The sequence below is a fragment of the Entelurus aequoreus genome, linkage group LG10, assembly GCF_033978785.1.
Source record: "Entelurus aequoreus isolate RoL-2023_Sb linkage group LG10, RoL_Eaeq_v1.1, whole genome shotgun sequence".
Classification (NCBI taxonomy): Eukaryota; Metazoa; Chordata; class Actinopteri; order Syngnathiformes; family Syngnathidae; genus Entelurus; species Entelurus aequoreus.
This window is the reverse complement of record NC_084740.1, coordinates 39,707,229-39,732,166: the sequence shown is the minus strand read 5'-3', so window position 1 is coordinate 39,732,166 and position 24,938 is coordinate 39,707,229. Positions and strand designations below refer to the sequence as shown.

Genomic DNA, 24,938 nt, shown 5'->3' with positions numbered 1-24,938 from the left:
TTTTTAACCCAATGCGGCCCCTGAGTCAAAAAGTTTGGGGACCCCTGGGGCCGTACTTATCAAGCTTCTTAGAATTACTCCTAAGAAGTCTGCTAAGAGTTGACTTAAGAGTAAATATATTCTTCGCTGAAAGCTGCACTTAAAAGTTAGTTATCAAGCGTCTTACTCACACTTTCAGCGAAGTGTAGGACTGAATCTTAAGTGTCACACTCAGCTGAATTACGACATTACTATGTGCCGTAAACGGAATTTTAGGTGACGTAATTTCTGTGTCCATAGAAATGACCAATCACGGAAGGGAATCCCTTGTCTAAGAATAAAGAAATATCTTAGAAATATTTAAGTGGACAATGGGAGTGTATATTTTGACAATAAACTACAAAATACAAAACAAACAAACAATATTGGCAATGAATCAAAAATAAATGTTTCCTTTTTCTTGCACCTTTCCTGCTTCCTGCTCCCAGACCGTAACAAAGAGGCAGGGGAGACACTTCTCCAGGATGTATGCTCGGGGCAACACCCTTCACTTTACCCGGCAGTGGGTCTCCACAGCGGACGACTTTAGAGTGAATGATGAGTCCGGCGATTAGTTGCAAATCTTGCTTTATTGATTGCTTGCACACAGCCAATCCAACACAAAACAAACTAGTCCCCGCTCGCACTCACAATACCGCTCCCTCTCTTCTCTAGCCCACACACTCACTGACGTCACTCACCTCACATGCTGTAACCTAGCGTATGTGTGTGCCACACATACGGTGTCTCCTAGCCGCTCAGGCAAATCATATTGTCTATAAATGCATTTTCCCATCGATAACGCAATACCATCGCGCTCGGAATATATATATATATATATACGTATATATATATATATATATATATATATATATATATATATATATATATATATATATACACAAGTGATTGTTTCTTTGATGAAAACTAGTCACTTAAAAAATAAACATAAGAACGAGCCAGTCTTTTGAACGGTTCTTGTAAAGCTAGTTGTTAGTAGTCAAGGAGTAGTCTTTGCCATTAAACTTATTTAATTCTTATTCTGTGCCCTACAAAGTGTTTATACTGTAAGTCAGAGGTGGCCAAACTTGTTTTGAAAATTAAATATATTTATATTTAAAATTTTCAAAACCAATACAATATATATATTTTTTTTTTTTCACCTTTAGGGCTCTCATCAAGTTTGGCCCCTGGTCGACATGGAAGGTTCTGAGTCATAAAAATGGTATAAATAAGTGATGTATTTTTTTATTTCTTTGTTTTATTATCTCCACATCAACTTCAGGTATGTCCATTGATAAAAAGTAAAACAAGAACAACATTTGTTTATATTTTATGCCCTTTTTTTTTTCAAAATAAAACTGTTTTATGACAAAATATGCTGTATTTCCCCCCCCAAAAAAAATCCAAAGTAGAACATTTGATGTGAATTATTTGGAATATTAAATAGGTCAATAATTCATAACAACGTTGATTATAATTCATTATTAATTTTTGAGCAATGACAGTTTTAAAAAAAAAATCTCACTAAAATCAAAAAGGATCGCACTCATAAAAGTGTTAAAAATAAGTCAAAGAGGGACAATCAGTAGGAAATGGATGAGTGTAGTATTATTAAAACTAGTGTTATGTATATTATTTGGTAAAATCTATAAACTGTTTGACCACGTTTAGAAGGAAAGAAACCAAAAAGTTGAAGAGTAGATCATTCCCAACATTTCTCTAACTATCTTATTATATATTACACTTCAAAGATCATTTTGATGAAACAATATTACAGTTTAGAAAACGAATCTTATGCCTTTTAAAGCTATAGGCTACTTTGACTCTTGGTGCCGTTTAAATACCCAGATAGCAGTGGGAGTACAAAGATAACTAAACCATAGACGTAAAAAAAAAAAGAATTCTAAGGTTCCCAAGTTAATCGTGTTTGTCATTGTTTTATCTGCTTTTACAGTGTACTATTGTGTAAATCAGACCTGGGCAAATTAAGGCCCCGGGGGCCACATGCGGCCTGTTAAGCTTTTCAATTGGCGGGCATTCCCAAATATTTTTTTTAGATCTTTAAGATGGAAAGTGTAGCTGCCATTATGATGTGCAGTGATGTTTTCTAATGACCGTAAGTTTTGAACTATACAAAGTATTTCAATGGTTGGAATCTGCGCTTTTGCATGATATTTTAGTGATTAGTGTAGTCCTGATACCAATATTATTTCGATACTTTATGGTACTTTTCTAAATAGAGGGGACCAGAAAAAATTGCATTATTGGCTTTATTTTAACAAAAAATCTTTTCAGAGGCGATATGGTACCGAATATGATTCATTAGTATCGCGGTACTATACTAGTACCCATATACCGTACAACCCTACTAGTTACTATGGTAATCTACGTCACAGCAGGTCAGGTCGATTGAGAGGGGGTGTGACGTTCATATGTTTTATCGTTCATAGAAAAAATTTAAATTCCATTCCGTTTTTAAGGCGGTCTGTCATAACATTTTTAGCATTCAATCAGACTTTATTGTGAGGTTTTGTATTAGTTTTCCTAAAAAATAGATATACCGGCCCCCAGACCCATTTTTATTCTGTAAATTTGGCCCCCGAGTCAAAATAATTGCCCAGGCCTAGTGTAAATTTATATTTGAATAGAATGCGTTAATAATACTACTGTTATATTCTGAATGTCCTTTAGGGCAGTGGTCCCCAACCACCGGGCCGCAGCCCGGTACCAATCGGTCCGCGGTTTCATAAATAAAATAAAAAATATATTTTTTTAAATTAAATCAACATAAAAACACAGTACATACATTATATATCAATATATATCAATACAGTCTGCAGGGATACAGTCCGTAAGCACACATGATTGTATTTCTTTATGAAAAAAAAACAAAAACAAAAACAAAACGGTTGGGGACCCCAGTGGTCCCCAACCGGGGGGGAGGGGGGGGGATGTTTTTTTTATTTTTATTTTTATTTTTTGTCATAAAAAAATACATATGTATCCCTTGCAGACTGTATTGATATATATTGATATATAATGTAGGAACCAGAATATTAATAACAGAAATAAATGTTGTGTGAATGAGTGTAAATGGGGGAGGGAGGTTATTTTGGGTTGGTGCACTAATTGTAAGTGTATCTTGTGTTTTTTATGTTGATTTAATTTAAAAAAAAAAAGTGTTATTATTATTTTATTTTTATTTTTTTAATTTCTTGTGCGGCCCGGTACCAATCGATCCACGGACCGGTACCGGGCCGCGGCCTGGTGGTTGGGGACCACTGCTTTAGGGGGACAGCAGCAGCGGCTATAAAAGACCGGAAGTAGGGTCGCCAGCATGACGTCATTTTCCTGCGACGTTGCGGAAGTAACACGCCTCCCGAGCCAAAATGGAGCTGAGGCGGAGTGAAGCAAGAGAAGAAAGTGATGTCGGTTGAACGACGCCGCTAGAGTTGGACGGACCCAATAAAAAACCCCGGTAAGGTGGCCGTTAACGAGTGAGGTAATGATTGAATTCGCAGTCTGTGACGTCACTACGCAATGGGAACTGGACAGGGTTGTATCTGTTCCAGCTAGCGGCCGTGCTAGCATGCTAACATGTTGAGTCACGGCTCCATGACTTTGTTGCATCGATACATCGATGACGCAATCGATATGCTAATCGATAGTTAGGTTATACTTCGGAGTGTTTGCCACCTTAGCAACTGCAAACGTGGGCCAATAAAGTGTTGGCTACATCGACTACTTCGTCAAAATGGTGCATGTTCGTCCAGTCATTGGAGTGAAGCAGTGTTTATTTACAAACTTTAATATAACAACTTTGTTTATTTATCAACTTTCATATGATCGATCACTTAAAAATGCGCTGCTGTTTGTGATCGGAATTATATCACGTGACATCCATGATTGGAATCAAATCACGTGACAGACTCTGGTCATACGCAGCTAAAGCTTCCAAGTAGAGATGTCCAATAATGGCTTTTTTGCCGATATTGTCCAACTCTTAATTACCGATTCCGATATCAACCGATATATACAGTCGTGGCATTAACACATTATTATGGCTAATTTTGTTGTGATGCCCCGCTGGATGCATTAAACAATGTAACAATGTTTTCCAAAATAAATCAACTCAAGTTATGGAAAAAAATGCCAACATGGCACTGCCATATTTATTATTGAAGTCACAAAGTGCATTATTTTTTTTAACATGCCTCAAAACAGCAGCTTGGAATTTGGGACATGCTCTCCCTGAGAGAGCATGAGGAGGTTGAGGGGGGTGGGCGGGGTTGTATATTGTAGCGTCCCGGAAGAGTTAGTGCTGCAAGGGGTTCTGGGTATTTGTTCTGTTGTGTTACGGTGCGGATGTTCTCCCGAAATGTGTTTGTCATTCTCGTTTGGTGTGGGTTCACAGTGTGGCGCATATTTGTAATGGTGTTAAAATTGTTTATACGGCAACCCTCGGTGTGACCTGTATGGCTGTTGACCAAGTATGCATTGCATTCACTTGTGTGTGTGTGTGAAAAGCCGTAGATATTATGTGATTGGGCTGGCATGTAAAGGCAGTGCCTTTAAGGTTTATTGGCGCTCTGTACTTTTCCCTACGTCCGTGTACACATCCATCCATTTTCTACCGCTTATTCCCTTCAGGGTCGCGGGGGCGCTGGAGCCTATCTCAGCTACAACACAGCGGTGTTTTAAAAAGTCATACATTTTACATTTTGAAACTGATACCGATAATTTTGAAACCGATAATTTCCGATGTTACATTTTAAAGCATTTATCGGCCGATAATATCGGCAGTCTGATATTATCGGACATCTCTACTTCCAAGTAAAATATTGTTTAGCCTGTGTGTGTGTGTGTGTGTGTGTGTGTGTGTGTGTGTGTGTGTGTGTGTGTGTGTGTGTGTGTGTGTGTGTGTGTGTATTTTCAAGGCAATATGGCCTTTTATTAAAGGCCTACTGAAATGAATTTTTTTTATTTAAACGGGGATAGCAGATCTATTCTATGTGTCATACTTGATCATTTCGCGATATTGCCATATTTTTGCTGAAAGGATTTAGTATAGAACAACGACGATAAAGATTGCAACTTTTGGTATCTGATAAAAAAAGGCTTGCACCTACCGGAAGTAGCGTGACGTAGTCAGTTGAACATATACGCAAAGTTCCCTATTGTTTACAATGATGGCCGCATGAAGTGAGAGAGATTCGGACCGAGAAAGCGACAATTTCCCCATTAATTTGAGCGAGGATGAAAGATTTGTGGATGAGTAAAGTGCAAGTGAAGGACTAGTGGGGAGTTGAAGCTATTCAGATAGGGAAGATGCTGTGAGAGCCGGGGGTGACCTGATATTCAGCTGGGAATGACTACAACAGTAAATAAACACAAGACATATATATACTCTATTAGCCACAACACAACCAGGCTTATATTTAATATGCCACAAATTAATCCTGCATAAAAACACCTGCGTGTTTGTTATGCTAGCTCCTAGCTCCTCTGCTAGCTCCTAGCTCCATAGAACACGCCAATACAATTCAAACACCTGATCAACACACACAATCACTCAGCCCAAAAGACCGTTTACCTAACCCAAGGTTCATAAAGCTTATATATTTTTAAAAAGTTACGTACGTGACGCGCACATACGGTCAAGTTATCGAATGTTTAGCAGCCAAGGCTGCATACTCACGGTACCTGATATTCAGCTGGGAATGACTACAACAGTAAATAAACACAAGACATATATATACTCTATTAGCCACAACACAACCAGGCTTATATTTAATATGCCACAAATTAATCCTGCATAATAACACCTGCGTGTTTGTTATGCTAGCTCCTAGCTCCTCTGCTAGCTCCTAGCTCCATAGAACACGCCAATACAATTCAAACACCCGATCAACACACACAATCACTCAGCCCAAAAGACCGTTCACCTAACCCAAGGTTCATAAAGCTTATATATTTTTAAAAAGTTACGTACGTGACGCGCACTTACGGTACGGTACGTGTTATGCTAGCTCCTAGCTCCTCTGCTAGCTCCTAGCTCCATAGAACACGCCAATACAATTCAAACACATGATCAACACACACAATCACTCAGCCCAAAAGACCGTTCACCTAACCCAAGGTTCATAAAGCTTATATATTTTAAAAAAGTTACGTACATACGCAAAAAAAAGCCAAAGCTGCATACTCACAGTAGCACGTCTGCGTCTTTGTCATCCAAATCAAAGTAATCCTGGTAAGAGTCTGTGTTGTCCCAGTTCTCTACAGGCGTCTGTGTATCCAAATCAAAAGTCCTCCTGGTTAGAGTCTCTGTTATCCGAGTTCTTCCATCTTGACTGCATCTTTCGGGAATGTAAACAAAGAAGCGCCGGCTGTGTACTGTTGTGGCTGACTACGTTCGAAAAATACGTCCATTTCGCACCGACAACTTTCTTCTTTGCTTGCTTGGCTTCCTTCTCCATAATGCAATGAACATGATTGAAACAGATTCACGAACACAGATGTCCAGAATACTGTGGAATTATGAAATGAAAACAGAGCTTTTTCATATTGGCTTCAATGTGGAAGGCATACCCGTGTTCGTCGGGCTACGTCACGCGCATACGTCATCCTCAGAGGCGTTTCGAACCGGAAGTTTAGCGGCAAATTTAAAATGTCACTTTATAAGTTAACCCGGCCGTATTGGCATGTGTTATAATGTTAAGATTTCATCATTGATATATAAACTATCAGACTGCGTGGTCGGTAGTAGTGGGTTTCAGTAGGCCTTTAATATCTCAATTTTTAGGCCATGTCACGATACACAATATACATCTGGATATTTTGCCTTAGCCTTGAATGAACACTTGATGCATATAATCACAGCAGTATGATGATTCTATGTGTCTACATTAAAACAATCTTCTTCATACTGCATTAATATATGCTCATTTTAAACTTTCATTCAGAGAGGGAAATCACAACTAAGTCAGTTTACCAAAAGTGTATTTATTAAACAGTTATTAAGCAGTGGCACAAACATTCATGTCATTTCAAAACAGAAAGTGCAAAATTGTCAGAGACATTTTAAAACAAGCTATTAGTGCACTTTTGTGCATGATGTCACTAAGATGACATATCAAAACACTAAATTAAAGTGCACTTTTTGTACAGAACGCCACTACAATAGTTTAAAACAAATAAAGTGCACTTTTGTGCATGATGTCACACAAGATATTTCAATAAGTGTCAAATAAAAATGAGCTGCATAATAGGAAATCAAATAGTGTATGTCCTTCACTATGTGGTAGGTTCCTGCGGACGTTATCTCCTTCTGTTTTTTTCTATTTTTTTCATACGGTGTTGATCTGGAAATGGAAGATGGCAGGCTCAATTGGGTCAGTGCTGGTTGCTTCGGCATTTTGTGGGTGTGGCACCGGCCGAGGTGTTGACATGCAGAGTTTCAAGCACTCTTCCTTCTCTAGAGGGTGACTTCAAATGATGCTACAAATTAGTAGTGCTGCTATTTTTTGTAGCAACGCTTTTGCCGCATGCTTGACATATTATGGTTGTCTGTTCGACATCTTCCCGCTTGAATAGCGTTCCAGACGATGGACCCCGTGTTGTTTTTTTTGGCAATTAATTCTTCTTCCTCCATTTAACAGATTTGCATCTTTCTTCTCTCGTATTACCACTCGCACCGCTTCGCTTGCATCACCTGCCACAGCTAATGTTACCCATGCTGCTACCTCTCTGCTTGGCGAGGGCGTATGATGTTGTACGCGCAACATGTGACGTATGTTTCACTGTCTGTGAGAAGGAGAGACAAGAAAGAGTGAGAAAAGCCTGAAGTGTAATGCCCACAGCTAAAAGCAACTGCGTGAGAACGTATACTCGAATACTCCCGAAATAGTCATTTTCTACATCACAGAGACAAACCCGCGATATATCCAGTATATTCGATATATCGCCCAGCCCTAAGTTGCGGTGAGTTGACCCATTTAGCGCTTGTCTTTGAATTCCTTTTTGCAGACTACATTGTTAAAGTATTCCTGATTCTGAAGCCACGCTGGCGTGTGCATTCAAGTTCTGTTTTGTTTCAGGTGGTCATGGCGCAGAAAAGGGGCGCATGCACATGGAAGAGACACATCTGCGAGCAACTGAAGCTTCGAGACCGAGTGCAGCAACACGGCTTTGAGGAGATTATTCACCAGTGTGAGTAAAACACCCCTCGCCTCACTTGGAGGACCTCATCCGAGACATGTTATGGACCGGGGAATTGGGACTCGAAACTTTAGGTGGTGTTTGTTATTAGCGTACTGGCTGTCTCTACAGCTGTTTACTTAAACATTTTTGATTGGCCGGCTGGCAAAAAACGCAATGCTCAAGAATTCTGATTGGCGACCGTGTCAGTCACTCAAATGGCGGTGACGGCGGAGAAAAGAAAACACTCTGTCTTTAGTTATTTGTGGCACTAATTAAAACTTGATCATGCAGCCCTACATAACATTACTTAAAAGAACAAACTAACACGATCTCTTGTTCTTGGTTTACGCTTACGTCTTCTCAAACACTACCTATGCAGTAAAGAATAAACCCCAGGGTTTCCCCACACATTCATTTATTTGTGGCGGTCCGCCACGAAAGAATTACGTCCACCACAAATTTTAAATAAAATAAAATAATTTATTTTTTTTTGTCCTCTCCAGCTTCTCAGGCACATCATATAGTTGATGTAGATGCCCATATCGGCTGTTCAGATTTACTTTACAAAAGAGAAGTGTAGGATACTTCTCTTGTTGCCTTATTTGCATTTGACTTTATTAAATGTATTTATATTAGAAACACAACATGTGTATATAACAAAGGGTGCAAAGTCTGCAGGCAGTAGGAAACACATGGTTAAGTGTAGGGAGTAAAACTGATGGCAGTCTAAAGTTCAAGATTTTTGGAGCTCTTTGTTCAGTGGATCAGATGTTTGATGAAGCTCTGTGTCTATCTACTACCACTACTGTTTTCTGTTTATTTGTTACTGACTGTGGCAGGACACCTCTGCCTCTGTTTCACTTTATGTTGCTGGTAAATACTATGGTTGTAGTAGTAGGCTAAAGTTAAATTATTTAGTATGCACTAATTAAAGGGGCAGAGCTTTGAGACATTTTAGCTTTTATATTTTATAAGATATATTTTTTGTAAGAACCACAATTAATAAATATATTTCAGTGAATAACTTATTGTTCACATCTGTATATAAATATGTACATAAAGTGTTGTAATTATATTGTAAAATGGATGGATGGATGGATGGATGGATGTTTAAAACAAAACTGTTATTAATTAGTAAGTATAAATTTTTTGAGCCTTTTTAGAGAAAATCAAATCATTGTAGTAAATTATGCAAATTACTCGATGATGTCATGGTAGACACGCCCCCACAGCCACAGGTATCTTGGCAGTTTATGGGAAACACTGAACCCCATTGCATCACAGAAAGTTTCCCAAACAAATCAAACGTGCCAAAAAACCTGCTACGAAGTGATCGCTGCAGACACGAGCATGGTCCGACTGTACTCCACGGGATGAAAGCAACGTGCACTGCAAAAAGTCAGTGTTCAAAAACAAGAAAAAAATATACAAAAATGAGGGGTATTTTATTTGGACTAAGCAAAATTATCTGCCAATAGAACAAGAAAATTTGGCTTGTCAAGACTTTCCAAAACAAGTCAAATCAGCTAACTTCAATGAACCCAAAAATACCTTAAAATAAGTATATTCTCACTAATAACAAGTGCACGTATCTTGGTAGAAAAAAAAAGAGACCTTTTTGCTCAATATGTTGAAAAATATTCTTAAATGAAGTAAATGCTAGTGCCATTATCTTGACATGATGATATGCGCTCGGCATTACATTTCTTGAAACCAGCAAACTTATATTAAAAGCTAATTTATTGTTCTTAATGGAAAGGCAACAAGGCAACCGCTTGTTACTCTCGGGGTCTACTAGCCGCTCAGGCAAATCATATTGTCTAAAAATGCATTTTTCCATGGATAACATGACATCATTGCGCCAAGTGCGTGCTCTTTCAGTCAATTAGTGCGCATATATACTAAAACATTTTTAATTGTACTTTTGAAGAATTCATCTGAATGTGCATGAACTATTTCTGTTCAAACTTGTTAGAAATGTCACATGTTAAATGTTTCAATATTAACTGTCAGTTTACTGTACTGTGCCAACTGTACTACTATATGAGTACGTATTTTCTATTGTTTCATTGAAAATAAAACCGCAAAGTCCATTTGGCTGTCATCCGTTTTAATTATGAGACACAATTGTGTCAGTCATGATTTTTTTTTTCATGCTTGAAATAAGAAATGATTACTTTAAAAAAGTAGTTTTATACTTGTGAGTGTTGATGACACAGCTTTGCAACAGTTGATGTTCTAGTTTCAAGCATGTTTTACTCAATATAGGTCATCTAATCTCAGCAACAAGCTGTAATATCTTACTTTAGATCATTAAGGTCCAAAACTCTTAAAACAAGTAAAACACTCTAACATAAAATCTGCTTAGTGAGAAGAATTATCTTATCAGACAGAAAATAAGCAAATATCACTCTTACTTGACATATTTAATCTTAGATTTCAGTTTTTGCAGTGTGTCGAGTAATTTTTCTTGACACGCTTTCGTGATTTCCCTGACTATTTATTTTATAAACCGCTTCTTTCAGGACTCTATTAAAAGCTAATGTTTTCATATCTCTTGATTGGAACTCTTGGAACGGCACAAAGCGGCATTTTCAGCTCCAACTCTTCTCTTACTTACGCATCTTCCACTTGTCGTCATCATCATTTCTCTTTATTTACAAAAGATTACAAAAGTCCATACACCTAGCAATTTATATGATTTGTAAGTGCTTTGTAAAAGGGAAACTCCCAGCCATTTTCTTTAACACGCTTTTGTAATTTCCCTGACTATTCGTTTTATGAACCACTTCTTTCAGCACTCCATTAGAAGCTCTTTTTTTCATATCTCTGGATTTGAACGCTTGAAACAGCACAAAGCGGCATTTTCACCTCAAACTCTTCACTTGCTAACGCATCTTCCACATGTCTTTATTTACAAAATATTACAAAAGTCCATACACTTAACAATTGAAATAATTTGTAAGTGCTTTGTAAAAGGGAAAGTCCCAGGAAGCTGTAACAGCTTATAAGCGGGGGCCCCATTACAGTACATGTAAGATAGTAACATTTTCACATGCTTACATCCTAAACCATTTTTTAAAGTTCCAATTTGTACTCTTGAATTCATTTTCTGGTAGTTGGTAATAATATGCATTTCTATTTTAGAATGCATACTACACTAATAGATGTTCAATAATGAATGTTACTATAAACAAATAATAATAAATCTCTTGCTTTGTATGATTGCTATTGTTTTTCACCTTTTGGGGTTTACGGTGTGTTATAATGTAGCAATCATTCATGTTTCAAAAGGTTTTTCCAATGAAGTAGATTGTGTGATTGGACTGTCAAGATATTTGGGCCTTTACACGTCATACTAAAGCTTGTGCCTTTGAGTCTATGGCGTGGTAGGAATGAGCTCCCAGAGCCAGTCATTCGGCTTGTATACCACATTAAGCATCAGACATGCGTTATGTAAAAAGTTACTCTGTGAGTTTCAGGAGCTTCATCTTGTGGATTTGAGGCGGCATTAAAGTCAGACCATGTTATGGCTCGTATTACTTTCTTTTGTAGTGTTCGTAATATATCTAGATAACTTGGACAAGTGTTACACGGTATGATTTTGCAGTCATTTAGGATCTTTACAGGATTAGGAGTGCTTCAAGAGGCAGAGTGTGTCTGACTGTATAAAAGAAGCCAACATATTTTGATAATTTTGCTGTCGGATCATCAGTGTTTTTAAAATGTAAGAATTCATCAATATACATGCCTAAGAAGAATTTTGTCTGTGGCACTCTTTCTATAATCCTGTTGCAGATCTTAGTACAGACATCGTCCCTATTTTTACAACTTCTATTAGAAGAAAATATTAAATTAGTTTTACTTATACAGGGTGTTCCAGAAGTCTTGGGCGCATTTTGACATTGAATATTTCAAACTATGAAGGATATAAAAACGCATCTGATACATTCTGAAAGCTTGCAGTCAAGTTGTTCATGGACTGTTCAAAGATGTTCAATGTGAGCACTAAGGGTGTAACAGTACACAAAAATTTCGGTTCGTTACGTACCTCGGTTTAGAGGTCACGGTTCGGTTAATTTTCGGTACAGTAAGAAAACAACAAAATATACATTTTTTGGTTATTTATTTACCAAATTTGTAAACAATGGCTTTATCCTTTTAACATTGGGAACATTATAAAAATAGAAATAGCTGTGTGTGTGATGGATGTGAGCCACCACTAGGCTGATCAGTGCAACAGCAGGCAGTCATGAATGCTAAGCATAACAATAACATACATATACACACAGGGTCCATTGCCAGGGTTAATGTGGTCAACATATATCAAATAAAATCTAAATAAGATAAGGCTCAGAATGGTTTCTTAACAAAACCTTTCGACATATAAAATGCTTTTTTTGATTGATTGATTGAGACTTTTATTAGTAGATTGCACAGTACAGTACATATTCTGTACAATTGACCACTAAATGGTAACATCCCAATAAGTTTTTCAACTTGTTTAAGTCGGGGTCCACCTCAATATGGTCTTAAATATGCTGCTATAAAAACACCAACGGCATTTGTTATTGCTTTAGCCCTGCCTGACTCGCCGAGGAGAGGCTGCTTGAATGCGATGTTTGCACGACGCTCGTATTTATCTTCGTTGAAGCGATGTTCACTTGGGGGTGGTGACTCTTCAAATGGGTTAGCATGTTTGACGTGTTGGCAGAAGCATACCCTACTGCTGCTGAACAATGTCGGCAAACCTCTTTCGCTTTTTCCACCTCTCGTCCTCCATTGTTGTATCGCACTGCAAATCCGAAGTGTTCCCAAACGGGAGATCTTAACGAGGCAGGAGGGTCTTCCAGCTCTGACTTTTACATGTTGTCGTAGCCCAGTCGCTGCTAGCATGCCGTGTGTTGTGCCTCGGTGTGCATTGTTTACACAACGTGCGGTACGCTACTTAATATGTCCGTGTGGAAATTCGTTCAGTACACCTCCGAACTGAACCGAAACCCCCATACCGAAACTGTTCAATACAAATACACGTACCGTTACACATAGTGAGCGCCTTTGGTCACACGGCACACAGCAAGCCGAGAGTCCAATTCTTGCCAAACGCGTTCCAGCATTGTGTTTTGAGTGTGGCTGAGTGAACGCCATTACTGGATCTGAAAAAATCATCAGCATTACAAAAACTTAATGAATTTAGTTTTAAAATGGTACCAGTTTCATCTTACTACCATTCATAGTTCAGCCGATACGAGGGCTTGAAATGTGCCCAAGACTTCTGGAACATCCTGTATTATGGGCTTGTCCTCCATATGGATTACGGCGCGATGAAGCAAAGCGGGTGTGACGTCGTCTGCAACCCAGCATACATGCTTGCAAGAGTAGTGTCACCGTGGTGGGAAGATGACCTCACCCCAACTTTTCACATGTTTTTCAGACAACCGTCTGCTGGAAAAGTCGGACCTGCAGGCTGTTCTTTCAGAGCGCTATCAGGTTGACAAGTATGAAGCCACACGAGGACATGAAGCAACGTGAGTGCAGCAGGCCTTTTAAAAAATAAAATTGGCGCGTGCAATCAGCGTAGTTGTCATGTCAAACTGAGGTGGCGTTTGTGTTGCAGCGGCGGGGCAGACACCAGTCGCAGCGATGCGCTCCAGCAGGAAATGGCGGAGATGAGAATACGCCACCAGGAGGAGCTGACGGAGCTGCACAAAAAACGCGGAGAGGTCAGTCGGCTTGCGACTTGTGTTTCCTGTTGTGAACGACGTGAAGTATTTTTTAAATTCATTAGAACATTTGTAAATATTCAGTCCGTATCATGTCTCACATTAGCAGACATCAGTTTTTTTAATGTAATATTTATAACCTAGGGACACAAGTTGGACTGGGATAGTAACACATTTTGCCCGCCGATATGTTGACCTAAAAATTATTGCAGACGAACGATATTATTTCCATTATTTTATTTTTTTTACCAAATTAGCCACTGTCGTAATAATACATAATAATAATGCATTTATATCCTTTCAAATGCAATAAACTTATTTCTCTTGTATTGTAACATTGTGATTGGAATGTAAACTTTTAAAGGCCTACTGAAATGAATTTTTTTTATTTAAACGGGGATAGCAGATCCATTCTATGTGTCGTACTTGATCATTTCGCGATATTGCCATATTTTTGCTGAAAGGATTTAGTAGAGAACATCGACGATAAAGTTCGCAACTTTTGGTCGCTGATAAAAAAAAAAGCCTTGCCTCTACCGGAAGTAGCGTGACGTCACAGGTTGTGGAGCTCCTCACATCTGCACATTGTTTACACCAGCAGCGAGAGAGATTCGGACCGAGAAAGCGACGATTACCCCATTAATTTGAGCGAGGATGAAAGATTTGTGGATGAGGAAAGTGAGAGTGAAGGATTAGAGGGCAGTGGAAGCGATTCAGATAGGGAAGTTACTGTGAGAGGCGGGTGGGACCTGATATTTAGCTGGGAATGACTAAAACAGTAAATAAACACAAGACATATATACTCTATTAGCCACAACACAACCAGGCTTATATTTAATATGCCACAAATTAATCACGCATAACAAACACCTACCCCCTCCCGTCCATATAACCCACCAATACAACTCAAACACCCGCACAACACACTCAATCCCACAGCCCAAAGTACCGTTCACCTCCACAATGTTCATACAGCACATATATTTCCCCAAAGTTACGTACGTGACATGCACATAGCGGCACGCACGTACGGGCAAGCGATCAAATGTTTGGAAGCCGCAGCTGCATACTCACGGTAGCGCGTATCCAACTCAAAGTCCTCCTGGTAAGAGTCTCTGTTGTCCCAGGCCAATGGTAAAGCTTGACTGTCATCATTCGGAAATGTAAACAATGAAACACCGCCTACGTGTTTGTGTTGCTGCAGCCGGCCGCTAATACACCGCTTCCCACCTACAGCTTTCTTCTTTGCTATCTCCATTGTTCATTAAACAAATTTCAAAAGATTCACCAACACAGATGTCCAGAATACTGTGGAATTTTGCGATGAAAACAGACGACTTAATAGCTGGCCACAATGCTGTCCCAAAATGTCCGCTACAATCCGTGACGTCACGCGCAAAAGTCATCATACAGAGACGTTTTCAGCAGGATATTTCACGGGAAATTTAAAATTGCACTTTACTAATCTAACTCGGCCGTATTGGCATGTGTTGCAATGTTAAGATTTCATCATTGATATATAAACTATCAGACTGCGTGGTCGGTAGTAGCCGCTTTCAGTAGGCCTTTAATTGAATAAAATGAGTTGCTGTCGAGTCGGCCACAACCGCGCCACAAGGATCAGCAAGAACGTAGCAAACCGAGCAAAATGAAATAAAACTACCTGTCACTTCACCCATCTCACACACACAGGGTGTTTTTTTCTAACGCGTGTTGTCTCGTCCCGCAGCTGGCCCAGACGGTGATTGAGCTCAACAACCAGATCCAACATAAAGACAAAGAGATCCAGAACAATGAGGCCAAGTCAGTAGCGCTTCCTCTCAGGTTCTGATTGCTGATATGTGCGGCTGACAGCCTTTCTCGTGTCACATTTCAGGATGCAGGAGTACCAGCAGCAGATCACCAACCTGGAGGGAGACTGTCGAGATCTTAGGAACTGCTTGCAGGTAGGAAGACCGCACCTGGACAATCTCTATGCACCTCTCGCTTGATCTCCCCTCCTTCTGGTGAGAAGGAAGTTGACATGCCAAGTGTCTCAAATGCAGGATCTGGAACGAGCCAATCAGACTCTGAAGGACGAGTATGACGCGCTGCAGATCACCTTCAGCGCCCTAGAGGAGAAGCTGAGGAAAACCACAGAAGACAACCAAGAGCTGGTCTCCCGCTGGATGGCTGAGAAGGCTCAAGAGGCAAACCGTCTTAACTCAGAAAACGAAAAGGACAGCAGGTATAGGAGACGTCCCCACCAGGTAGAGAAACCTGCACAAGTGACACACTCCCGCTCTTCTTTCCTCCTCTCAGACGCAGACAAGCCAAACTGCAGAAGGAGCTGGCTGATGCCGCCAAAGAACCGCTACCGATCGACCTGTTGGTGAACTTTTATGACTTTGGGACTTGTTCTGGCCTGACGCCACACACATTGTGACTAGTTGTTCTCCTCAGGGACGATGACATTGAAGTTCTGGCAGAAGATTCTGGGAAGGGAGGTGGCGAGCCGGCACACAACCGAGCGCTTGGCAGAACTCCCAGGTGAGACATTGAAGAAATTGAAGTGACATTCCAACGTGCATAGTTTATTATTTGCATTTGTTGCTATTAGTGCTGGTGTGTCTCATAATTGACCAAAACATGGGATTGTTGCAGTAAGAAAATCTCCCAACCTCCACCTGGTGGTCTGCTGGACTCCATCTCCAACATCTTCGGGTGCGCATCCAGAACACAAGTAGATGTTTGTGGTACTGCTCTGTTGGGGGTCTCTGTCCTCTTGCTGAAGTCCATGGCCAATACCTAGGACTTCAAACAGCGACAATCTAATTGGATTATCAACCTCGTAGTGGAATCGTCCGGGAGGGAGGTGATGACTACCTGCTAAGCCCCCAGTGTACAAGGGGTGTGTTGGGGGGATAGATGTCTTATGAAATATTAGTGAAATATTCTTGAGTGCAGACTTGGGATGGATACCGTTCACTTTTAAATTGATACAGTACCAATTCCTGGTACCTCGGAATGGATACTGGTACTCAACGGTACCAATTTTTGTTACGTCGGTGTGTGTTAAGAAATATTAAATTGTTTTTAATTATAAAATCAAATTTTTGGGGCAACATTTAAAAATGAGCTAATTATAATTGCTCTCCAGTTGTTAAATCTTGTTTTATCATTATCCTGTCATTTGAAAGTATGACATTAAGTTGCAAGTCCAAGACGCTAGACGTTAGTAGTGTATAGTTTCGTGCTTTTTTATGTTGCACCCTAAAAAGTAGGGCTGTGAATCTTTGGGTGTCCCACAATTCGATTCAATATCGATTCTTGGGGTCACGATTCGATTCAAAATCGATTTTTTTTTTTTCAATTCAACACTATTCTCGTTTCAAAAACGATTTTTTTCCCGATTCAAAAGGATTTTCTATTCATTCAATACATAGATTTCAGCAGGATCTACCCCAGTCTGCTGACATGCAAGCAGAGTAGTAGATTTTTGTTAAAAGCTTTTATAATTGTAAAGGACAATGTTTTATCAACTGATTGCAATAATGTAAATTTGTTTTAACTATTAAATGAACCAAAAATATGACTTATTTTATCTTTGTGAAAATATTGGACACAGTGTGTTGTCAAGCTTATGAGATGCGATGCAAGTGTAAGCCACTGTGACACTATTGTTCTTTTTTATTTTTATTTTATAAATGTCTAATGATAATGTCAATGAGGGATTTTTAATCACTGCTATGTTGAAATTGTAACTAATATTGATACTGTTGTTGATGATCATTTTTGTTTCACTACTTTTGGTTTGTTCTGTCGTGTTTGTGTCTCCTCTCAATTGCTCTGTTTATTGCAGTTGTGAGTGTTGCTGGGTCGGGTTTGGTTTTGGAATTGGATTGCATTGTTATGGTATTGCTGTGTATTGTTTTGTTGGATTGATTAATTAAAAAAAATAATAAACTACAAAAAAAATTACACATTTTTGAAAAAATTAAAAAAAATACAATCGATTTTTTAAAAATGAGAATCGATTCTGAATCGCTCAATGTGAGAATCGCGATTCGAATTCGAATCGATTTTTCCCCACACCCCTACTAAAAAGTATTAATACTGTAATTATTGTACTTATTGCACACAGCTGTTTGATTGCAACATGTATCTTGGTTGTAGTTTTTATTAACAAATTTGGAGGTGTTGAAATCGCCATGTAAAATCACTAATGCTAATCAGTAGCATGTCATTAGCAAAGCCAATGTATATAAGCATCAAGCTAGCGCATTTTTTTACCCTTTAGGGCACAGCTGTAACCCCCTGGCACTGAACCTGCAGAAAATCTAGGTCTACATTTTCACACTTGGCACTGTTTTGTTACACTTTAAGCATTTCCTACTTATGTCTTATTTTTGCACCTTCATTTTAAGAAGGTATTAAAAAGTGTTTAATGTGTTTTTAGAATGTTTACATTATGGTGTTTTTCTTGGTCGATATTTCCTTTCCTTTTTGCTGTGATAACTGAGGGGATTACAACCAGACGAAGGTTACAATTAAAATTAAAAAATGTTTGCTTTGCATAGGTTTTTTTCCTGGGTTTTTTGGCCATATTAAAAGAACCCACCATAGATTTGGCTGATCGTCGACTATGGGAAAACTTTTCCAATTCAGATTCGACTATGACTTTGTGATGCGATATCATACAACTTGTTGTCGTTTGCAGACGTCGAGGTGCAAACTCCTTGGGTACTTCTCCAGAAAACCCAGAAGCGCCATTGGGGGCCTGCGCGGATGTCCGAGTCCCGTCCACCGCACTGCACGTGTTTGTAAGTTCCGCCCATTCAAGTCCAAGAGTCACCTGTTTTGCTTGGTTTCACTTTCATTGCCCAACTTGAAATATCTTTGTGTGCACGCATTCAGGAAGCCCACGACGGTGAGGTGAACGCCGTCAAGTTCAGCCCGGGCTCACGTCTCCTAGCAACAGGAGGGATGGACCGCAGGGTGAAGCTGTGGGAAGTGGTCTCGGGTGAGTTCGCCACCGGGACGTCTTTTTCGATCAGGGTGTGAGAAAGGCGGAAGGTCAATGATGAGAAGTAAAAGGTCTGATTACCCATAATCCTCTCCCCATGCCCGTGCTCCCAGCAGCCTTTGCTCTGTTCTGCCAGCACGTTCCAAGTAATACCGTGCTGGTCTCTGAGCTGCTGACACACACAGGAAGTGACACCATATTTGGAGTCTGAGTGCAGACCATCTTGGCTCCTTATGGTCATGTCCAACAAAGACCATCACAGTGGAGTGTCGGGCGCGGGGAGAGGGGGGGGCTGATCTAAAGTTTTCAACCTGAGACCTTAGTTCAGTTGACATATTTGAATATTGCAGACCAGCGGAATCAAAGTCACTCAAGCCTGAAATCACTTTGAGTTCCTTGTGTTCATCATGTCATGTATTTGTAGGTCGCTGTGAGCCCAAAGGAGCTTTGACCGGCAGCAACGCTGGAATCACCAGCATTGAATTTGACAGCGCAGTAAGTCTGTACACACCAACCCTGGTTTTTTTACTTTCATTTTCACTTGTTTCCGCATGCAGGGCTCGTACCTGTTGGCCGCCTCCAACGACTTTGCCAGCCGCATCTGGACTTTGGAGGACTACAGATTGAGGGTCAGTGAGTAACATTTTTAAAAGACAAGCTGAAGCCATGTTTAAAGAAAGTATTAGGGCTGGGCAATATGGCTGAAGATGGTATCGCGATGTAAGTTTTATGTGTCGGTCAATATTGGAGATGTAACTGTATCAAAATCTCACGGTACGATATTATCACGGTTGTAGATTCCTAATGTAGCCTTAGCTTGACGCTCCTCAACTTTCTCCTGCTCCGCTTGCTGCGGCAACAACAAAACAAAACTCCAGATACTCCTCTTGGTTTTGTGTAGTTTACTTGTGAACTTAATCATTCAAAAACAATAACGATGTGGGAAGAAATGAATGGCAAAATAAAGAGAGTTTGTTACAGTAAGAGTTAGAAAAAGTAAGAGTAAGAGTAAGGTCAAAAAACTGTGTGGCTCGATTCCCCCATACCTGACTGCCATTACCCACAATACATTGTGTCCAAAACCATCTTACCACACAGATCCTTCCGCCATATATGCAATTAAACAGTTACGTCATCAAATTATTTAGACAAATGTAATAATTACAAATAAAGTGTACCTTTTATAATTATTCTAAGTAGGGATGTCCGATAATGGCTTTTTTGCCAGTATTCGATATTCCGATATTGTCCAACTCTTAATTAACGATACCGATATCAACCGATACCGATATCTACCGATATATACAGTCGTGGAATTAACACATTATTAGAGATGTCCGATAATATCGGCCTATAAATGCTTTAAAATGTAATATCGGAAATTATCGGTATCGTTTTTTTCATTATCGGTGTCGTTTTTAAAAAAAAATTTTTTTAATTTTTTTTAATTAAATCAACATAAAAAACACAAGATACACAAACCTCCATCCCCCATTTACACTCATTCACACAAAAGGGTTGTTTCTTTCTGTTATTAATATTCTGATTCCTACATTATATATCAATATATATCAATACAGTCTGCAAGGGATACAGTCCGTAAGCACACATAATTGTGCGTGCTGCTGGTCCACTAATAGTAATAACCTTTAACAGTTAATTTTACTAATTTTCATTAATTACTAGTTTCTATGTAACTGTTTTTATATTGTTTTACTTTCTTTTTTATTCAAGAAAATGTTTTTAATTTATATTTTATTTTATTATTTTTTAAAAGGACCTTATCTTCACCATACCTGGTTGTCCAAATTAGGCATAATTATGTGTTAATTCCACGACTGTATATATAGCGGTATCGGTTGATATCGGCATCGGTAATTAAGAGTTGGACAATATTGGATATCGGCAAAAAGCCATTATCGGACATCCCTACTTATAATTATTCTAAGCATGCAAATAAAGTAAATAGTCCCATTATGGCTGAATAAACATAAAGCACCTTCCATAAAATGTAAATTAACTTAAACAGCATTTAGTTCTCCTACAACGGTATTAAAGGGGAACTGCACTTTTTTTGGAATGTCACCTATCGTTCACAATCATTATGAGAGACAAGAAGACAAAAGGCTTTTGTTTTTTTGCAGTCTAACATGTAAAAATTGGCTCATCCTTGGTGGCTAGCAATGCGGCTAATGCGAGTAATCCATTCTAAGTCTAAATCACTTTAAAAATGCATTCGGGGACACCGTGGCGCGGTTGGGAGAGTGGCCGTGCCTGCAACCTGAGGGTTCCTGGTTCGATCCCCACCTACTACCAACCTCGTCACGTCCGTTGTGTCCTTGAGCAAGACACTTCACTCTTGCTCCTGATGGGTCGTGGTTAGGGCCTTGCATGGCAGCTCCCGCCATCAGTGTGTGAATGTGTGTGTGAATGTGGAAATAGTGTCAAAGCGCTTTGTATGCCTTGAAGGTAGAAAAGCGCTATACAAGTATAACCCATTTACCATTCAAAATCCGTCAATACTTCATTTACGTTCCGTAACCTTTATAATAATCAAACTATAGCAACATTATTGTAAGCAAAAACACTGAGAAACTTTTTAGCGTACTAACACATCGGTGTGCTACGGTATTTGCCGTAAAAGCTAACTACAGAAAGAGATAAGCTAGCTTTTACGTCAACGCGTTTGAGTTTGTAATGCACAACACTGCGATAGGACAACAATATGTACTGAGTGAAAAACATGAACAATCATATTACAGAATCTGTAAAGTATTAGTTCATGTTTTGTTTGTACACAGCTAGCCAGACAGTGTATGTACTGTAGTTGTGATAACACACATGACGTATCATGATCAATATTAAAAGTGACTCACTCGATGGACATTTGTTCATCTAGTCCAGCTCGCTGTGGACGTTACCTGTTGATTTTGGGTAAGCACGGCATTTATGTTGAAATAGCTTGTCTCCAAGTTCTATTTATAGCGTCAAAATGGCTTTCATCCCCCTCTCCTGGCTTCCATCTGCTCCAACATCTCACTCTTCCTTTGTGCTCGCTTCTATAAACAGCAGTATATTTAGCTTCAAAAGTATAAGGTTGTCAATCCTCTTGTCCAAAAATAGTCTTCTTTGTTGTCTGTTATCAAGTCTGCCACGATTAGAAAACACACTCGTGTTTGATTCCGGAAATAGGAACACACATGTTGCCAGAAGTCAGACGTGCGTTGCTATGGAAACAGAAATCAATACGCAAAAAAAATCAGTCCCTGAAATAATCAAAATACGGTAGATATTGAACATATTACTTATTGTTATGAAGGTGACTGTTACTACATTATATATATATACTTGCAGTGTGTATATTGTACATCTTACCTATTGTTATGAAGGTGTCTGTTACTACATTATATATATACTTGCAGTGTGTATATTGTACATATTGTTATGAAGGTGTCTGTTACTACATTATATATATACTTGCAGTGTGTATATTGTACATATTGTTATGAAGGTGTCTGTTACTACATTATATATATATATATATACTTGCAGTGTGTATATTGTACATATTGTTATGAAGGTGTCTGTTACTACATTATATATATATATACTTGCAGTGTGTATATTGTACATATTACATATTGTTATGAAGGTGTCTGTTACTACATTATATATATATACTTGCAGTGTGTATATTGTACATATTACATATTGTTATGAAGGTGTCTGTTACTACATTATATATATACTTGCAGTGTGTATATTGTACATATTACATATTGTTATGAAGGTGTCTGTTACTACATTATATATATATATATATATATATATATATATATATATATATATATATATATATATATATACTTGCAGTGTGTATATAAAACGTTGAGGGTTTTGAAGGCTACAACGATGACTACCATTAGCTGCATCTTTCAAGCGTTTTTAAATCATTTTTTAGATCGTAAAAAATAAAAAAAAGACGTGTCCTCTTGTCTCTCATAATGATTGTGAACGATAGGCAAAATTCCTAAAAAGTGCAGTTTCCCTTTAGGGCTACAGTACAATATTATTGTGGTATGTCAAAAAACAACAACTTTATAAATGCAATATTGTGTTAAATGAAGTGCCAGGAATGTTTAGGATAAACACACTTACTGTAATTGAACACTAATATAATGCTAAAATGTTCTAATCGTATTTATTACTACAAACATGTATTTTTAATTCCAAAGGATTTACCAGTACTGTCTCAACTTGTCTTCTACAGTGGACATTTTTTTATATCTGTTTTAGAAAAGGCAGTGTCTCAGAATTTAGTTAACTCACATTGTAAATACCTCCACAAATTGACGTTTAGCTTCCCTGGCTTCATCTTTTTTCGGGTGATGGTAGCTTATCAAGTGGCTTCGGTGTGCAGCAGGTGCTTTCCCTCTGCGTGGTGTGTCCTGACCCAGTCTGTTTTGGCTTGGAACACGAACGTGGCACTCTTTATCACCTCCGCCGCAGAGTTAATGTTTTCATCAGGTTTTGTCTGTTAGCAGCGTAACTCAAGCAGTTCTTAGGATTTTGAAAATAAACAATTTCTCCTATACACTACGAAGTGGAACACACTTTCTTTCCTGCTTCCTCTTTCTGTCTCCTTTTCCGGTACGGTACGCCCCCACATTGCTGTCCTGCACTGCACAGAGGATTCTGGGAGATGTTATCTGGCCCCCCCTAAGCTAAAGTGCCAGAAAAAAACTACACTCGCCAAGTTTTTGTTTGCTACCGTCACACGTTACGGCATTTATGACATGATTTTAAAACTGCAATACTACGGTATCTACCATACTGTTACAGCCCTCGTCATTAAATTGATCATTTGTTATGACCTATTGAAAATAAGGAGCAGGAGAAAAATATAATAAATGTAAAAAAATTTATTTGAAATGTAACCTTCCTCTGATTATAATGCCACAGCTATCAAGGCAGAAAGGAAATGTCAACACAAGCATGGAAAACACTCACTGTAAACAAAATAGTAAAATCACATTAAACGCTTAATAATTTCTTCAAATGAAAGTGCAAAAATATGGAATATGTAAGAAATGCTTAATGAAGTGTAAGAAAATAGTGTGAAAATGTAAACCTAGAGAAACCTGAGAACTATTTTCTGCAGGTTTAGTGGCAGGAAGTTGCAGCTGTGCTCTAAAGGGTGAGCGCGGCTAAGGTGGTGTGGTACTGGCGGTCTTGATGGGGACGAGCACCTTGCATCATTTACAGACCACATTGGTCTGACTACGGTCCCTTTTTATAACATTTTATAAATAAATGCATTAAAAAAAAACTGCCATACCTTCGAGGTGACTTTTCTTGTTTTATCCACAAGTTAACTTTTACTTTCTTTTCTCACTCCGTGCAAATAATCGACCCCTACACTGCAAAAAGTCAGTGTTCAAAAACAACAGAAAAAAATACAAAAATTAGGGGTATTTTATTTGAACTAAGCAAAATTATCTGCCAATAGAACAAGAAAATTCGGCTTGTCAAGACTTTCCAAAACAAGTAAAATTAGCTAATCTCAATTAACCCAAAAATACCTTTTAAAATAAGTATATTCTCACTAATAACAAGTGCACTTTTCTTGGTAGAAAAAAATGACCTTTTTGCTCAATATGTTGAAAAATGTTATTAAATTAAGTAAATGCTAGTGCCATTATCTTGACATAATGATATATATTTTTTCATGCTTGAAGTAAGAAATTATTACTTTAAAAAAGTAGTTTTATACTTGTGAGTGTTAATGACACAGCTTTGCAACAGTTGATATTCTAGTTTCAAGCATGTTTTACTCAATATAGGTTATCAAATCTCAGCAACAAGCTGTAATATCTTACTGAGATCATTTAGGACCAAAACACTTAAAACAAGTAAAACACTCTAACATAAAATCTGCTTTGTGAGAAGAATTATCTTATCAGACAGAAAATAAGAAAATGTCACCC

The 24,938-nt window shown here is 38.6% G+C and overlaps 1 protein-coding gene and 1 non-coding gene across 3 annotated transcripts in view; both read left to right on the top strand.

The window, feature by feature from the left end:
• Positions 1 to 3,347: 3,347 nt before the first annotated feature.
• The window catches only part of atg16l1 (ATG16 autophagy related 16-like 1 (S. cerevisiae)), a 37,220-nt gene continuing 15,629 nt past the window's right edge, over positions 3,348 to 24,938 (top strand). Inside the window, exons 1-14 of one of the 2 annotated variants that reach the window (XM_062060844.1) lie at positions 3,348 to 3,499; positions 8,121 to 8,232; positions 13,658 to 13,751; positions 13,841 to 13,946; positions 15,676 to 15,749; positions 15,823 to 15,892; positions 15,992 to 16,173; positions 16,248 to 16,313; positions 16,389 to 16,475; positions 16,590 to 16,649; positions 18,646 to 18,748; positions 18,843 to 18,948; positions 19,376 to 19,446; positions 19,509 to 19,580. In XM_062060844.1, coding sequence (XP_061916828.1) covers positions 8,127 to 8,232; positions 13,658 to 13,751; positions 13,841 to 13,946; positions 15,676 to 15,749; positions 15,823 to 15,892; positions 15,992 to 16,173; positions 16,248 to 16,313; positions 16,389 to 16,475; positions 16,590 to 16,649; positions 18,646 to 18,748; positions 18,843 to 18,948; positions 19,376 to 19,446; positions 19,509 to 19,580 — 1,197 coding nt within the window. In that variant the 5' untranslated portion in view covers positions 3,348 to 3,499; positions 8,121 to 8,126. The remainder of the gene's footprint in view (positions 3,500 to 8,120; positions 8,233 to 13,657; positions 13,752 to 13,840; positions 13,947 to 15,675; positions 15,750 to 15,822; positions 15,893 to 15,991; positions 16,174 to 16,247; positions 16,314 to 16,388; positions 16,476 to 16,589; positions 16,650 to 18,645; positions 18,749 to 18,842; positions 18,949 to 19,375; positions 19,447 to 19,508; positions 19,581 to 24,938) is intronic. The other variant, XM_062060845.1, reaches the window with a different exon arrangement.
• On the top strand, positions 19,001 to 19,270 carry LOC133659468 (small Cajal body-specific RNA 6). Its single transcript, XR_009827695.1, has one exon. It is a non-coding gene; the product is annotated as a small Cajal body-specific RNA 6 (non-coding RNA).